We start from the raw sequence: 17,460 nt of genomic DNA on the forward strand, positions 1-17,460 counted from the left end.
ATTGTGCCCGTCGTGCGAGGCAGAGAGCGTAGGAGGCCGTGGCATGCATCATGGCATACGTCAGTGAGGTGGAGTCACACTCTTCGGTGCCTCGACGGATGGCCTGCAACCTCAGACGGCATGGTGGACGTGGCCTCCGACCACGACGGGACCATCATGGACCCCAGATCAACCAGCACCGTCAAGGCACCGGACTCCGACAAGAAAGAGTAGGGCATGTGAGACAACGACGCCTCGAGTCCCGTGAGCTGGTCCATGTTCCATCCCCATGTCCTACTCTACCTTGCTAGCGACCTGAGAAACACTTCGAGGACGCAGCCGGCCGCCGGACATTGGCACGATGCACGTGGACAAGCTCCGCTTAGATTAGGCTTCACGTTGCATGTAATTATATGGATTTGAGTTTTCTTAATTGAGGAATCTGGTTGTGAAAGAGATTATTTGAGACGTGATCGGGCGCGTCCGCGGGCGTTTGAGGGTCGGAGTTGTTGTATCCGGCTGTAGATGTTGTAATAGCACGCGCTTCAATCTGAAGAGCATTTCCCTGATTTTGGAAACCCTATTCTTATGTAAAGCTATTATAAAACATGTCCGGACTTGTGTTTTTTTGGGAATGAAAAGATCAGATCCATTATAGAAGTTCATTGGAAGTACAAAGCATCTCAAACATAATAAAAATTATTACATTGAGATTTCAAGACCACCGAACGACCATTATTGCCGTCAGAACGAGTCACCGTCACGCCGCTGCCGCCACTCCTCTACAGTGCTGGCTTGACCTGTGGTTAGATGGTTAGGAGGACATTGGCATCCTCAACCCACCAGGGTTCAAGTCCTAAACTTGAGACTGGTGCTTACATTTTTTTGAATTTATTTCAGGCCTTCCGGCCATGTGTATTCAATGGGAGGAGAAACTCCTGTCGACTACGAATGCATCTATGATGACTTCGTCAATCTCAAGATGATGTGCCAGCTCAGTCTCTCGGAGGTGCTCATATGGGTAGGCTGCCATATGGATTCTCCATGTTGCTTAGGTCGGCTAGGATTCCTATAAACCATAGACCCCCGACACCCTTTATAAGCAAGGGGAGGACTAGTCCAAAACATCTTACAATCTATCGCTCGATACATCCTTGCACCTTGTACACCCCCATCATCACAGTATAATACCAGCATGATTAGGGTTTTACCTCCACCATGAGGTCCCAAACCTATGTGAATCGATCCTCTGTTACCTCTCTATTTCTTCCAGCTAGTCGCAACACTCTATCGAGGGGTCTGTCAGAGTTTACTGATATAGATGCTTATAGGTAAAACTGTCACTTTGTTATGCACCTTTTGATACAAGTCTTCTATGAAAACCATAGGGTTGCCATAAAGTCACAGTCATAATAAATGGTAAACTTTATATATGAATATATTATGCATTAAGTGGTGGATGCATGGCTTATAGGAAAATCATGTCCTTTGTCATGTACTTTTTGATATAAATGCTCCATGAAAACCATATGGCACTCTTTGCGGCAGTGTTATCTTGGCAATAGGCTCATACTCAAATGTTTGTGCGTTGATGATGTGCACCTACATAATGAGAAGAAGAATATTCAAATATTTACTATGGCCATGAAGGCAACATACACTTTCCTGACAATATTCAATCATTTTAAAATTGATAATATGCATTAAGTGGTGATAATTGTATGTGTTAAGGAGTTAAGCGAAAGTGTAGAGTAAATAGGTTCAACGTTTGTTGAAACATCTCTAGGATCTATGCTTGCAGCTAAATGACCGGATGCCTATCATTAGAAAGCATTGAATGTGCTAGCTTCCATAAAACAACAATTTCCACATAGACATTATTGTAGAATAGCACAAGAACGTTGAATCTATTGAAAACTTACTTTAGATTTATTTGTCCCCTCATCATGCACAAACGAAACTATCCAGCCATCGTCTTCGTTTGTACCATTGACCTTTGGCACAAAAGTTGCTCCAGAGCAGAATTGATTTCTGTCAAGGTGATGATACTTCACTTTTATGAGGTCTTCTCTGCCTTTGTTCTTTAAGAATTAGGGACTGGAAGTTAATTTCATTGGAATATAGTAATTTCAAATGATGGGCCAAACTGAATAACCTATTTGTATATGATAGTTACCTTGGTGGTTGCGTCCTCTTTCTCATCAAGACAAATTTTTGAAAAACCTCCGAATTTTGGTCGTACTACATGATTCAGAATAGTATTAAACTATATTGCACAAAATTTGCATGCGATGGACATTTAGACTAAATAACATTGCATTGTGACCAATAAATGACATTTTTTGTAGATGGATCTATAGCCATTAATGGTAGCTTTCTTATTTGACATATTGTGTGCATGGCCATGAAAAAAGTGGCCAATAGATGTCATGATGGTCAGTATGGCATGAATTGAACCTCCTGTGGTTGATTTGGGTCCGTGTAATGTGTGTGTAATATAGCTATGAAATATTTTCATGACAATCTACTCATACCATTTGTGTGCCCACTTTGAAGATTCAGAAAGGTGGAGTCAAAACACTTCTCTTCCATGATCCTAGGACAATATTTGCTTTTGACTAGAGAGACAGATGCACTTCACTTATCTATGTTAATACTTTAAAATTTTAATGTGGCCAAATCAGTGTAGGGTGACTACCTTATTCACCTGTTATATTTGTTCTATTTTTTAGTTGTGTAAAAATAAACAAATATTATGTGTTCCATGTATTAATATATTTTAATTAATTGGGTCATATACTTCTATTTCTCACATATGAGGCCACATTTTGGAATGGAAGGAGTGTCAAAGAAACAATATGGGAATTACATCCAAGATTTCATGGCCAACTAATATATGTCTTCACATGTTGGATTTATGGATCATCATGGGTAATATGATACCCTTGTGGCTGAATGGCATCTAAATTAGCATGTTTTTTGTGACAAGTATCTGTGCAAATTAGGACAAGTGACTGATGTATGGACAATAACCCCTATTTTATATCTATTTCTCAAGTTTGAATAGAAGTTCCATATATTAAGTAGTGTACTGATGTATGTTTACCAATACCTATTCCTGGACCACCTGCCAAATTTGCCGGAGAATCTGCCACTTGTGCATATGCATACTTGTGAGGCAAGCCAACATACTTGTCATTGATTACTGGGAATTCCAGGGCAACCTCTTTTCCAGTTAAGTATTTGCCTATAGCTGTCCTTGTTTTCAAGTTTAGTCTCCACTCATACAAGCGAGAAAAACATTCCTCGGTTAGTCCTTGATTGGAGTTTATCCTTGGCCCCAAAATGATAGAACCTGGCACATGAAATCCTCTCACAACGACCTATTAAATCATTAGACAAGGAAAAATTATACCATGGATGAAGAATCCATTAATAATTATATACGCATATGTTGTAGAGGTGTTGCAACCAACCATAGGACACATCCGAAGGGGAAAACAATGGGTGAATCGTGGGTAAGGTGGCATGGTTTGGGAACAACCACTGTGGGTGGTGTGGGGGAGGGGATATGGTTTTGAGGTGGGATTCACCTTTTCTTCTTTATTGATTGCTTGGTAAAATAAATGCATATTAGTTTAGTAGTTCTAGTACCACTATATGGGACGGGTCAACTTGATCCAAAAACCAAGTTATAACTTACTAATTAAAATGATTGTTTCCAAAGGCCATGTACGTGTACAATGGATGATAACATGATATTTTATTATGCATTCCACTCCACCTATAGAAGTTAAAAGAACATGTTATACAATTGATTATCTTTTAGTCTCATCCTGAGTAATTAATGTTTGCATGCTCCTAAAATTGTAGGATGGTTAAAATTACTCTAGAAACCATATAATTAGTGGAATACATATCGTACAAAGTATACAAATGTCATGTCTTTATTACTAGGGAATCATCTCTTAGCAAAGACAAGGAAAGTCGTTTTCCATCTCTTTCTCTTCTAATCCAGCAATCATCATACATGGCTTTCCTATGGGTCACTTTGTACTATATTCCAAACAAAAAGATTCATTGAGTCCAGACTCTTGGAAATTGAATTTATATCTATGACAACTATGACAAGCACCTAATGCTCAAGAAAATTTTGCATGTTTTCCTTTTGGTCCAATCAAAGAACTTCCATTCCTTATCCATATGTTTTCAATTCTTGTAGGAAATAAAATGTATTGACATCCAATTCCTACAAGTTTTTAGTCATGACCTTTGGTTATTCCTTGAACCAAACATGTTCATGACTTCTTGATCATTGAGGGATCTATGGTATGTACTTAATAGAAACTCGGTGTTCCTTTAGGGTGAGAAAATGAAATGACACAAATATTTAATACTGCAGTAGACTTGTATCTACCTCAATATACATCATCATAAAGTATATTGTGATGCCTTTACATCAACATGAAGTATACTGCGATTGCTTATATATTTGTACCTCATCATCTTCTTCAAAGCAGTTGACAAGATGGATCGTGCAGAATGATTGTACATAAAACCATGTTATCGAGTTTGCATCACCATAACGGGGCATAACACCTATTCTTGCATAGCTATCCTTTTCAAATTCAATCAATCTACACGAGGGACATATAAATGATAAACTAGACACTGGATAATAATTTTGGAATCAAGACTAATTTTGTTATTAGTACTTACGGAGCACCTTTTAGCATCCTTTCCTTGTTGATTGTAAGTGGAGCATCTAAGATAATGTTGTACCTACATTCACAGGTTGATATTTGATTCCATCAATTTTGTTTATTGGCATTGCTAATGCAGTGTACCAGAAATTGCATCCTGTTTTGTTAAATCCTTGACTGCCTTTATGCACATGAATCTTTCTTTTGGTGAATATATCATCTAAGACAACCATTAAATTACAAGTAATTTGTTCTATGTATAAAATATAAATGAGGAATTTATCCACCATTCGCTAATATGTATATTGTTTAGGACATTCTTATCCATGTGCAAAAGTAAAAACCCCAAAACCCATTCCAAAAATGTATGTCCCAAAAACTTTTCCACGCTCATGTTTTGCATGGGAAATTATTTTTTAAGTGCATGGTGGTAGGAAATATTTCTACTAGGACGTGAACGAACCAGTAAATCCACAAATCATTTTTTCCCTGCGGTGGCTCCTACCCAATGTGCATCCTCCGACTCAATCTGCATCTTCCGCCCCTCCTAGTCTCCACCATCCGAACTTATAAATTTGAAAATTGACCCATGGGTGTGCCGCTGCATATCTTGCAGTAGTGCTCTCATGTGTCCAGAAGTTATGCAAATGCAACGATGTCTTCTTTCTTGTTTTTTCTCTCCGCAATGTTGCAAATGCATTGGTTGTTATATTACTAATCACAATCCAATGCAACTGCATCCATTTTAAAAGTTTCCATTTGTTGCTATGTGTTTGAGGTTTAATTTGTGCAATTTTACATTGTTGTGTGTAGAAGGGCCCGAAAGATGGACAATTTCATGGCGATGTAACGTTAAATGATGACAAAACTAGATTAGATGATATTGCCCTCTCGATGATAAATGAGAGTGTCGAAGTGGAGGACCAGATGTGGTTGAGATTGAGTCTCCAATAATTAAGAAGAAGCATTCAAGATTTTCCAATTACAAAGTAGAGGAGGATGAGAAATTCTGCTATGCATGTACGAGTGCCTCTCTTGATTCCCCTATTTTCACCGAACAAATGAATGACACATTTGGGATGAGGACTCAGGAGTACTAGCACCAAAATGAGAAAGGTGAGTCCAAAAGAACAAAACTTTAAGTCTCACACTATTCAGGTACAATTCAATATTGTTGGAACTAGTCCTTGGGTCATGTTGATCAAGTGGGCTGCATACCTCCAAGTGATGCGACACTTAATGTGCATGAAACATGTACTCATGAACTATATAAGAAATGAAACACGAGGAAGCAACATAATCCCTTTACTTTGTTGCATTATCGGGCTATTCAAAGAAATGAGAAATGGCGCACGACAGTAGTTGGAAAACAACACCAATGAGGTCAAGATTGAGCATATAATCTTCTATCTTTAGGAGGAAGTGAGGGTGCTGATGAGGACATGAGAAGAAATCCTAGTCCTAGATCTAGCCCTGATTGGAGGAAAAAAGAGAAGGAGAGGAGAAGTAATGGTGCAGAGATGGGATTTACATGGAAACACACAAAGGAATGGTAGACGCAAGGAATGAGTTAGTGGCCGAAAGGAAGCACAATAAGTTGTCAAGGTGGATGATGCTCAAAGAGAATCAAGGCTATTTTTATGGCACTCTCATGACAATACTGAGGAGTGGAATGCAAGTGCGGGTGACCATATGCGTGCTATTGAGGAGGAGTTCAAGAATGAGTCTGAGAAAAAAATAAACAAGAGGAAGGAGCAAGAGAAAGCGTTCATGTTGATGCTTTTGGACGTTCTATGTTGTTGCTTTTGGTAGCATTGTTGAGTAAAATGTGGTTTGAATTTGAATAAAATATGAACTTTAAATGTTGTTAAAACCTATGCATTAGAAACATCAAGGTTTAAATAATATTTTATCGAAATGAGATTTATGTACGTTAAATGATGTTAGAAATAAAGGAAATTTTCATCGGGAGTTAAGCTTAAGTGATGGATTAGATGCCACCCTCCAAATACCGATGAATTTTGGAATTAAGTTTTGGAAATGAGTTTTTTCAGACTTAAGTGTTTGGATGGTTTAGAGTTACCCTCAAGGTGTTATTGCGTATGGGCACTTTTTTTTGTCTTTGAAGGGAGTTGTACCACAAATATTCATTTTTGAACCCGGGCTCATGTGCTTTTGGTGAACAGTAAAATAAAAAAATATATTAGAAGAATTTGAAAAATATCGAATTGTTTTGTCAACCAAGACACTTGAATGCGTGATGTCGGTGCAAAGTTTCATGTTGTTTGGACATCTGAGGAGCTCGTGGCAAAAATGACAAAATTGGGCCAGAACAGTGCATGAATATTAAATTTTCTCATGTACCCTAATTCTTTTTTGCTGAGAACTACTTAGATGTCCAAACACCACCAAATTTGGCACGAGCATCACACACTCGAACATCTTCCATGATAATTTTTTTTGAATTTTTGTAGTACTTTTTCGATTTTACTAGTCACCCAAGGGAGAAGATGAGCTCGAGAGCCGAATTGTTGCGTCTATTATACTAGGCCTTTCTCAAAGCTTGTTCAAGTTTTTCTACCTTTCCAATCAAATAATGAAACACAAAGCTCCTACGATTTTCTCGGAAAAAGGAGTGGATAATAAACTCTAGGAGAAGAAAGCCACCCTAAAGACCCGACAATACTAGTATAACTTACTTATTACTATATTAATTTTCATTGGGAAATGGCTTCAATGAATTGTTTTCATGTGCGACACGTCCACTAAAATTCACTGGATGCTATTTTATTACATTACTCTTTCCAACATTCTTAATATTAAATGGAATAATTTACAAAATGTTAAATAAAGTTGAGTTTTCTCAATAGAAAATAAAGAAATTCTTGAGTAATCATCACATTAGTGAATCTTCTATCATGGGAAAACTTACATTGTAGTGACTCCTATTTCGTGACAATATGTGCATCTATCTAACTCGAGAGCAACCTTTTGCTGTAGTTTCTTCCCGTCGGCTGCAGATGGTAGTATGGAATCAAATTCTAAGCTGATTTCTATTAATCACATACAGCATGCAACAGATTAATAAGTAGTGATACCTGAGACAACTCCAACCGTTAGAAAAGGCGCATCCACGTTGAACCCGAAGATAACCAACTCTCCTGTTCCAGGGATTACCTATTCTCATAGACAACATCGATGACTTAACAAAACATGGAAATGATGAAGGGATTACCTATTCTCATAGACAACATCGATGACTTAACAACACATGGAAAACGATTAAGCAATTAACTACACTCAAAACTTTATCATCCTAAGTCCTACATGTCAAAATAGTCTAGGTTCAATTAGGAGTGACAGACTTCATAATTGTTTTTGAAATCTTGACATAAATGAAACTTGGAATTGTCTTGGTCTTGGCTGAATCCACCTACACTTTTGTTCGTTGATTCAAATAATGCTTCTAATGCTACAAATCATACTATGAACATTTAGCACTGGGGATGAGCTATTTCAATGGCATTTTCAGCGCTTTAAGTTGCAACAAACATTTGCATACCATTTGTCAGAGTGCTGCTTGGACAATGAAATGTTGCTTGGACTAAAATTTAGTAATTTATGTATGTTATGTATGAGGCAGGCTTCTACCATAAGTTCGTAACAAGTAATTTATTAGCAGAGCATACAACATAGGGCAATAGCTCAACATATTTAGTGCGGGTGAGTTGTCTGAATTCCATTGGTTCTGAAATTATCATTACGATTCGACTCGGTAATAATATTGTTGGTGCTATGATTCATCTAATGTTGTTTTTGCATAACTTATAGTTTCTTTTGTTTATACATTATAGTGGATAACTATATTCGGATTGTGCTAGTTAACAAGTGCATGTTATTTTTTCGTGGATTTCCACTGATGCTACTATAACATGAGTGCAGCATTATCACGAGAGACGTAGTTCAGATCCATGAGCAAGACTTCAGTTTAAGTACCAACTCTACATGATAAATTCTCCAAAAAGAACTAGTGTAATTTGGTAATCAAACTAAAAATGTCTTAGAAGCAGTATTAATACGAATTGTACAAGTTTTTTAAAAATTATAGTACATATAAAATTTGGTGCTGAATTAAAGTGCATATTAGATTTGGTCAAAGTCAAACTTTGTAAACTCTGACCAAGTTTATAGATAAATTTATCAACATTTACAGAACTAAATCAATATTTTTAGATTCATCAAGAAATGTATCTTCGCTTGGTATATATTTGGTATTGTGAATGGTCATTTAATCTTCTATAAACTTGGTCAAAGTTTAGACAATTTGACTTTGAACAAATTTATATGCATTATAATTTGGCAAGAAGGGAATACGTGTTATGCTGGAATAATAGTCTTATTTTTTGCATGTAGAGGATACTCCTAAAAGAAAATACAAAAAGATACAAAGGAGGAATTTCTTACTGTTCCGGTAAAAAACAGTTTGTTGTCCTTCTTAACTAACAATATTCTCTTGCATGTAAACCCAGAAGACAACTAATAATATGAATTCACTTATTTTCTCAGTTAACACATTTTATGCCTGGTCTAATAAGTGATCACAATACTATTTCAAATTATATGGTGTTGTTGCTATTTGGTATCACCTCTAACGCATCACCATCATACACTTGACCTGTGTGTGTGTATATTTATAAAGTATCATTTTGAGAAAGTAAGCGGGAGGACAAACCTTGGGGTGGGCAGTGAATGGCATCTTCCATCCTCCATCAACATTCCAGCTACCCAGTGTGCCAAGACTATACAAGTCAATCTCATGGGGGTTATCATTTTCTGCTGCTGAGAAGACTCTCCCAGCATGCTCAAACACGCTGGTGTTGCTCATGTTCTTGAAAGCCTTTCCGAACCTCAGCTGCTCACATGCAGCGTATTTCAGCATTCCATAACCACCAGAAGAAGGAAAAAAGTTGTCAATCATGTACTTACAGTATTAAGGGTACCCGCTATGAGCATCGCAAGAGGGTCACCGTCAGTGGCAGGGAGGAAGCATGGTTTCTTCAGTCCTTTCTCAACCCTAAATGTATCGGACTGCACGTAGCGGTTGGTGTACTTGATTGACCATGTGTTGTTGTTGCTCTTGGTGAAGTACACGGCGTGGAGCATGCCTTCTCCTTCGACCCAAATGTCGTGGGACTTGCCAAAGATAGAGCTTGACGAGTGGAGGGCTCCAAAGAGAGGGTTTGAACCTGCATGCATGCATTTTGATTCTGCTCCATGCATCCATTTTGTGATCTCTCAGTTGGTAAGACGGTAGGAGCATAGAAGGTTTACCATTTCTTATATAAACACCCTCTGGAAAATCTGCTGGAATCTCTCCTGCGATATCAAATATCTCTCGCATGTCGCCGATCTCTTCGACGGGTGCAAAATTACCCTGCGACAAGGATTGAGGAATTTTATTAATTCAACGGGTAGTTAAGCACTTACAAACCTTCCTAAATTTGGTCGCCTAAACATTTTGCTGCAATGGTGTGATCGCCTCACTTGTTGACTGAGTGAAATCAAGATGGATATATTTTGTTGTCTTGTTTTCAAGAGGGTAAACCACCTGACCTCTGCCGATCGATGCCCACAGCCCTTTACATTTTACTATTATCACTATTATGTACTTGCTCCGTCTTATATATAAGATGTTTTTGCAAGCTAACGTAGCTTGCAAAAACGTCTTAGGCCTCTTTTGGTTCATAGGATAGGATTATCGTAGGATTGGGAATCTTGTAGGAAATTAGATGACATGTATCTCAAATCCTATGAGTAGGAATAGGAAACAAGATGTCATTTGGTTGACACCAAAGGAATTTTTCCATTGAGTCTAGGCTCATTTTTATTTTCCTATGAAATGTGGAGGATAGGAACCAATCCTATGTAGGAATAGGAATCCATTTCTATGAACCAAAGGGCTCTAAAGAAAAAAATCCTATAATAATCCTATCCTCTAGAATTCCTATGAAATTCCTCCAAACCAAAGGAGGTCTTATATTGAAAGGCAGAGGGAGTAGCTAGCATGCAGATACAAGAGTTATATGTTATCCTATCCCTGGCTACTTACCTCGGTGGGACGTAAAGGTTGGTGATTTAGTGTGAAGACGATGCCCACAAATGCATCCAGCAACCTTTGCGACGCATAATTGAGAGCGTTTGATGATGCATCCCCAATTCTCAAAGCAAGCTGTTGGTGAAGCTCCTTGAAACACACAAGATATACAACGATATAAGCCTATATGTATCTCTCGGCGCGTCCTGATCAAATAGTGGGGTTCAGAGAGAGGCGAGAAACCTTTGCAGCCGATATGATCTGCCGAGGGAGACGAGTGGCGCTCGCGGAGACGGAGGAGGGCTGCCGTCGGCCGGCGCGCATGCTTGGCTGACGAAGAGAGCAGCCATGGATGGAGGTCCTCATTTCTGGAGCTTGGATCGTCGTCCCTGTGTTTGCTTGCTGCTACATACACGCATTAGCTTCTGGCCGGCGTTTGTAGTTTTATACTGCACCAAACACATTCTCCGCAACGGAAATAGACCGCTTCCGCCTTGGTGGTAGACTAGGTACATGCATGATCGTCATGCGAGAAATGTCATCAGTACCAGCAATGCAGGAACGTGTAAACAGCTGCTACCGACTGCTGACTGTCGGTCTGCTAAAATAAGTACTCCCTCCATTCTTAAAAGAGTGTACTTCCAACTTTGTTAGAAAGTTAAAAAAAATTATATTTAACCGTATTTACATTATAATAGAGCAACATTTATGCATCAAATTAGTAGCATCAAATTCATAATAAAATATATTTTTGTCATATACCTATTTGTTTTCAGGAGCATTAATATATGTTTGCACAAACTCGGTCAAACTTTGAGATAGTTTAACCCTTCAACAAAATTAAAAGTACACTTGTTTAAAAACGGAAGGAGTACCGCTGAACGTGCCGCTCTTCTACGATGTGAATGAGTCAAGAGAGTAAAATCAAACCATGCTGGTTTCCAGGCGCAAATCGGTTGACGTCCTCAGTTGCAGCCTGCAATGAGGCTCATGCATGACGTACACGGCTATGGAGATGCGTGCGTGTGCGGGATTGGTCGGGTAGTACCAGCCGTTTACACGTTCCTGTGCGCCATGTGAAATGCACTAAGACGACTTTCGTTGGTTTTGGCTTCGTTGGACTCGGCCGCTTACTGTCAATTTTTTGTTTAATTTCTTAGTCTCTTGTGCGTGGCCACGAGATATAAATATTCTACGATTGTCCAGCTCTCATTTAGAAGAGAGTTCGCAATGTCACATCTAACTCCCACACCATTTAACAATGTCACAAATGTTTGTTCACAAAAAAAATGTCACAAATGTTTGAAAACGACAAACCTTGTTTTTTTGACAGCAAACAAATTTTGAAATTCCAAACATTTTTTTAACAAGGTAAGTTTCTAAAAAAGGAAAAAAAGATAATGGAAACCGACACTAGAAACAACATGAAAAGAAAAACAAACAGATCTGAAGCAGTTAAGAACCTTCAGAAAAGTTTCCAAAACCAGAACCAACGTCCACCTTTCCTAGCTTTAAATGGGCCAGCCCAGCTCGGTCGCTCCTGTGCAATTCAACGGCAGTTTGCCGCAGAGTGGAGCAATAGGAAACCGCGTCTTACAACATGCACCAAGTGAGTTACACACGTTCTTGAGGAGTTTCTTAGGGAGCGTTTGGATCCTTAGCAAGAATAGTTATAGCCTTGCCCGACAAGGTTAGGTGTTTGGAACTGTTAAGATGTCTTAGATTTTGTGGGCCAGCTAGCTTGGATGCGCTAGGAAAACCTTGCTAGCTCAGGAGAGCCAAATCGGCTCGCTTTCAATGGCAAACTTCACATGCGGAGAAATCGACGATCCACTCCTAACAACAATTTTCACTGGGCAAGGCTAGTAAGAAAAGGAACCTAACCGTTTCATTAGGCAAGGCTAGCAAAGCGAAAGCTGGCTGGCTGGGCTAGCCGAGCAATTTCCTTACTAAGCAATGTAACCAAACACTCTCTTATTTTTTTTGAGGGGAAACACACTTATATATTAAACATAGATCGGAATGTCATCCGATACAACATCTAGGATAAAACCAGGCGGCACACCAGTCCACACCTGACGTCTCTCCTCACCAACACCAACTCTAGCAAGCTTATGAGCAACAGAATTTGCCGAGCGTCGAACCCAGCTCATCTTGAAGTTTATGAACTCCCTCAGCGTCCTCTTAACCTCCTCCATCCACGGCCCAACCAAAGACAAGTTTTTTTCAGGGTTCAGGAGCATCTTCACCAGAGCCTGGCAGTCCAACTCCACATGAATCCTGTCAACATTCAGCTCCCTCGCCATCTTGATCGCCTTCAGGCACGCCATAAGCTCCGCACGTTCGGGATCTGCACAAAGTGGAAAGAAGAAACAGGTCGAAGCCACATAGCCGCCGTTGTGGTCGCGTAGGATCACCCCACCACCGCCCTTGTTCTGTTGTTTCTCAAGAGCCCCATCAATATTGACCTTGATCCATCCATCTTCCGGAGCTTCCCACCGCTGCACCGGCCTTGCCATCGTCTGCCTAGCAGGGGCAGCATGAGCTTCTTTCCATGACGCCATGGCCGAAGCGACCCTTTCCAGCACATCCTGGGGGGGCACAATCTTCTTGCCATCACACGCTTCGTTCCGAGCCAACCACAAGCCATAGGTGGCATGAATCAGAACCTCCCTGTCCTCTTCACCTGCCGAAGCAAACCATGAAATCAGCCAGTCAGCCAACTCACGATGGGAGTTCACATGACCTGGCGGGGAGGCCGCCGAAACACCCAGCGCAGACCGCAGCAGCTTCCAGAACTGAATGGAATGGTGGCAGCCCCAGAACTGGTGAACCAGAGACTCCTCTTGGCCACACACCGGGCAGAAAACTCCGGCCTTGATCCGGCGACGGTGCAGCTCAGCACCCACAGCCAAGCCATTTCGAATCAAGCGCCAAACATGTATCTTCGCTTTGCCTGGAGCAGAGGTATCCCACAAAGCCATAAATCCTTTATGCTTCGCGACTGAACTAGAGCCTTCCGGCTGACCGGAACGACGTTTCTTCTTTTCCATACACAGGTGATACGCCGAGCGGACAGTGAAGATACCATTGTGAGTAAAGTTCCAAGCCAGGTAATCCTCAGTCCCCGGACCCCCCACGGCAATCTGCTTTATGTCGCGAGCATCATCCTCAGAAAACATATCAGTCACCTTTGCATCATCCCAAGAAGATCCATCTGGATTCAATAAGTCTGCAACCTTGGTGACACCCTGAACATACCGTTGGCCCAGTGGCCGCATGTGTCCAGCCCTCGGTATCCAGTTAGTATGATGAAACATTGATAGTTGACCCATCACCAATACGCCAAATAGATCCCTCCCGCAACAGATCACGTCCATGCAAGATACTTCTGAAAGTGAAGGAGTCTACAGCTGGGCAGGTAGCATTCAGAACAGAACAATGCGGGTAGTACCTAGCCTTCAGGACGCGAGCGCACAAGGAGGATGGGTATTGATGCAGGCGCCACGCTTGCTTGGCCAACATGGCTTGGTTGAAAGCCTCCGGGTCCCTAAAACCTAGTCCACCCTCCTTCTTAGACATACACATCTTGTCCCACGAGATCCAATGTACCCTCCTCTCACCATTGATTGTTCCCCACCAGAATTTCGACGAGATAGAAGTCAGGTTCCGACACGTTTTCTTGGTCAGCTGGAAACAACTCATGGTGTGAGTCGGCAAAGCTTGGAGCGAGGATTTAACCAAAACCTCCCTAGCCTTCTTTGACAATCCTTGTCCTTTCCACCCTCCAACCTTTCCCTTAGAGCCCTCAACCACATATTTAAAAGTTCCATTCTTAGATCTCCCCACCCGTGTGGGAAGACCTAAATACTTTTCACTAAGAGCCTCCGAAGAAATGCCACTAACTTGCTTGATCATAGCCTTCGTTTCATCTTGACAGCCTTTCCCAAAAAATATAGATGATTTTTGAAGATTAACTTTCTGTCCAGATGCAGCCTCATATCTCTCCAAGATGCTCTTCAACGCCTCCATGCTCGATTGGGTCCCTTCCAGAAATACAATACTGTCATCTGCAAACAAGAGGTGAGTCACCTTGGGGCCAGTGCCTCCAAAAGAAACACCGCGAATAGCATCCTGTTCTTGAGCACGCTTTAGAAGAGACGAAAAACCTTCCACACAGAACAGAAACAAATATGGGGATAGAGGGTCCCCCTGTCTGAGCCCCCTAGATGGAATAAATCTCCTTGAAAGACCCCCGTTGAGCTTCACACAGAAACTTGCAGAAGTAACACACCTCATAACCATCCTGATCCATTCCGCCCCAAAGCCAAACTTCCTCAAGACATGTTCCAAAAAACTCCACTCCACCCGGTCATACGCCTTCATCATGTCAAGCTTGACCGCACAGAGACTCTTCTTCCTCTTCCTGGTTCTAATAGCATGAATACACTCGCATGCAACCAAAACATTGTCCGTGATTAGCCTCCCCGGGACGAAAGCACTCTGCTCCTCTGAGATCAATAAAGGAAGAATGCCTTTAAGGCGATTAGCAAGCACTTTCGTAGCTATTTTATAAAGCACATTGCATAAACTAATAGGGCGAAACTGCGAAAGTAACTCCGGTGAGTTAACTTTAGGAATCATCACAATCACCGTAGAATTAAAAGACTCTGGAGTGGTCTCGCCCATGAGGAAGCCACGAACAGCAGCACAAACATCATCTTTCACCAACAACCAATGTCGTTGATAGAAGAGTGCTGGAAAGCCATCCGGTCCCGGCGACTTCGTCGGGCCCATCTAAAAAAGAGCCTCCTCAATCTCCTTATCTGTGATCAGGGAGGACAGCTTCGAATTCATATCATCAGTCACAAGATGAGAAATGCTAGAAAGCACAGCCTTGGAGCCAGTTGAGCCCTCAGAAGAAAACGGGTTCGCATAGAATGAAGCAGCCATCTCCCTCATTTCCTCGTCCATCGAGCAACGAGACCCATCCTCCTTTCTGAGAGCCCTCACAATGTTTTTGCGCCTCCGATGAGAAGCCCGATTATGGAAATATCTCATGTTTTGGTCTCCTGATTGAAGCCAATCAATGTGTGATCGTTGCCTGTAAAAAATTTCTTCCCGTTCGTACACCTCTTGCAGCTGACCCTCAATCTCTTTTATCTCTGGTGTGTACCCAGTGGTCAATGCCCTAGCCTTTGCATCAACCATCTGAGCTTTGAGATCTTTAATCTGCCTCCTAATAGAACCAAAGACCTCCCTAGCCCAAGTCTGGATGCTCGAAGCAGTCTTCGCCAATCGCTCACAAATTGCCTGCAGGCTATGATCACCCCCTGGACTGAATCCATGCAGACTCAATCATCGTGTCATACTGAGCATGGCGAGTCCATGCCTCCTCGAATCGAAACGGCTGAATGCTTCGGTTGCCAGTACGCGGAGCTGTCTCCAGCGCATGAACCAAGATTGCCTGGTGGTCCGATTCCTCCGTTATCACATGCTCGACAAAAGTGTGAGGAAACAGAGCCAAGAAACTATCATTGCATGTCGCCCTATCCAGTCGAACCTGAACATTATCCATACCCTCCCGCTTATTATCCCACGTGTATTGATAGCCGGTGAAGCCCAAGTCAGCAAGTCCACATTCATCCAAACAGTCCCTAAAATCTTCCATTTGGCCAAAGCTCCTTGGGTTCCCCCCAATCTGATCCGACTGGAATAACGCTTCGTTGAAGTCTCCAGCACAAACCCAAGGAAGATCATCCTGCACTTTTAGGTATCTAATAGCATCCCAGGACTTTTTCCGCAACTCTGTGCGGGGTTCCCCATAGAATCCAGTGAATCTAAGGGTTTTCCCTTCATATACAATCTTTGCATCAATGAAGTATTGACAAAAGGGCCGCACCAAAACATCCACACTATCCCTCCACCACAATGCCAAACCACCACTTCTCCCCTGACAATCCACAGATACACCACATCTGAACCCCAAACTCCACTTCAACTTATCCATTGCCCTCACTTTCTTCTTTGTTTCAGACAAGAAAACCACCGCTGGGTTGTAAGACCGTATCAGGTCGCGAAGCTCGCCCACTGTCGAGTCCAACCCCAAGCCTCGACAGTTCCAGGCCAATAGATTCATTGGTCCTGGCAGCCCTGGGCCCCAGGGTCCGCCGATGAAGCACCATATTCCTCTGAGATACGATCAAACACCGAGGAAGTCTTTTGCCTCGTTTCGCGAATGAACGCATCCTGGTCACCTTTAGCCACCCACACTTGTTTAGGCCCCCTCTTCCAACCACTACGACGTTATGTTAGCAATCCCAGGACCAGGCCCATTTACAGGTGCATGTGTAAACATTTTTTTTTGGGTTTTCCTCTGTTACACAGGGAATGTACTACTCCCTCCGTTCCATAATATAATGCCTATAGATTTTTTGAGAAGTCAAACTTTACAAACTTTGACCAAGTTTGTAGAGAAAAATATTTATATTTACAATAACAAAAATATATAATGTGAAACTACATCTTATGATGAATCTAGTGATATATGTTTCACACTCTAGATGTAAATATTTTTCTCCACAAACTTGGTCAAAGTTTGTGAGGTTTGACTTTTCAAAAAAATCTATAGGAACTACATTATGGAACGGAGGGAGTATTTTTTATTCATTGGTTTTGTCAGGT

General features: G+C 41.3%; 1 protein-coding gene across 1 annotated transcript; it reads right to left on the minus strand.

The window, feature by feature from the left end:
• Positions 1–635: 635 nt before the first annotated feature.
• Positions 636–10,082, minus strand: LOC119288495 (carotenoid 9,10(9',10')-cleavage dioxygenase 1-like). The gene is made up of 9 exons (XM_037568106.1): positions 9,669–10,082; positions 9,415–9,594; positions 7,781–7,859; positions 7,615–7,696; positions 4,699–4,761; positions 4,478–4,616; positions 2,156–3,362; positions 1,902–2,060; positions 636–1,581 (listed from the first exon to the last, which is right to left on the minus strand). Exons 1-7 carry the CDS (start codon positions 9,960–9,962, stop codon positions 3,033–3,035), a joined length of 1,167 nt encoding a protein of 388 aa, XP_037424003.1. The 5' UTR covers positions 9,963–10,082; the 3' UTR covers positions 636–1,581; positions 1,902–2,060; positions 2,156–3,032.
• Between the last annotated feature and the right edge of the window lie 7,378 nt (positions 10,083–17,460).

This window comes from Triticum dicoccoides, chromosome 4A (assembly GCF_002162155.2).
Source record: "Triticum dicoccoides isolate Atlit2015 ecotype Zavitan chromosome 4A, WEW_v2.0, whole genome shotgun sequence".
NCBI classification, from domain to species: domain Eukaryota; kingdom Viridiplantae; phylum Streptophyta; class Magnoliopsida; order Poales; family Poaceae; genus Triticum; species Triticum dicoccoides.

What these genes read in the sequence shown, in the direction of transcription:
- LOC119288495 (XM_037568106.1), bottom strand. Translation starts at nt 9,962, where the DNA reads ATGCATGGAGCAGAATCAAAATGCATGCATGCAGGTTCAAACCCTCTC. An exon ending in CATTCACTGCCCACCCCAAG is followed by an intron (nt 7,860 to 9,414) that starts GTTTGTCCTCCC and finishes CTATGAGAATAG; the next exon opens with GTAATCCCTGGAACAGGAGA. An exon ending in GAAATAGGAGTCACTACAAT is followed by an intron (nt 4,762 to 7,614) that starts GTAAGTTTTCCC and finishes CTGTGAATGTAG; the next exon opens with GTACAACATTATCTTAGATG.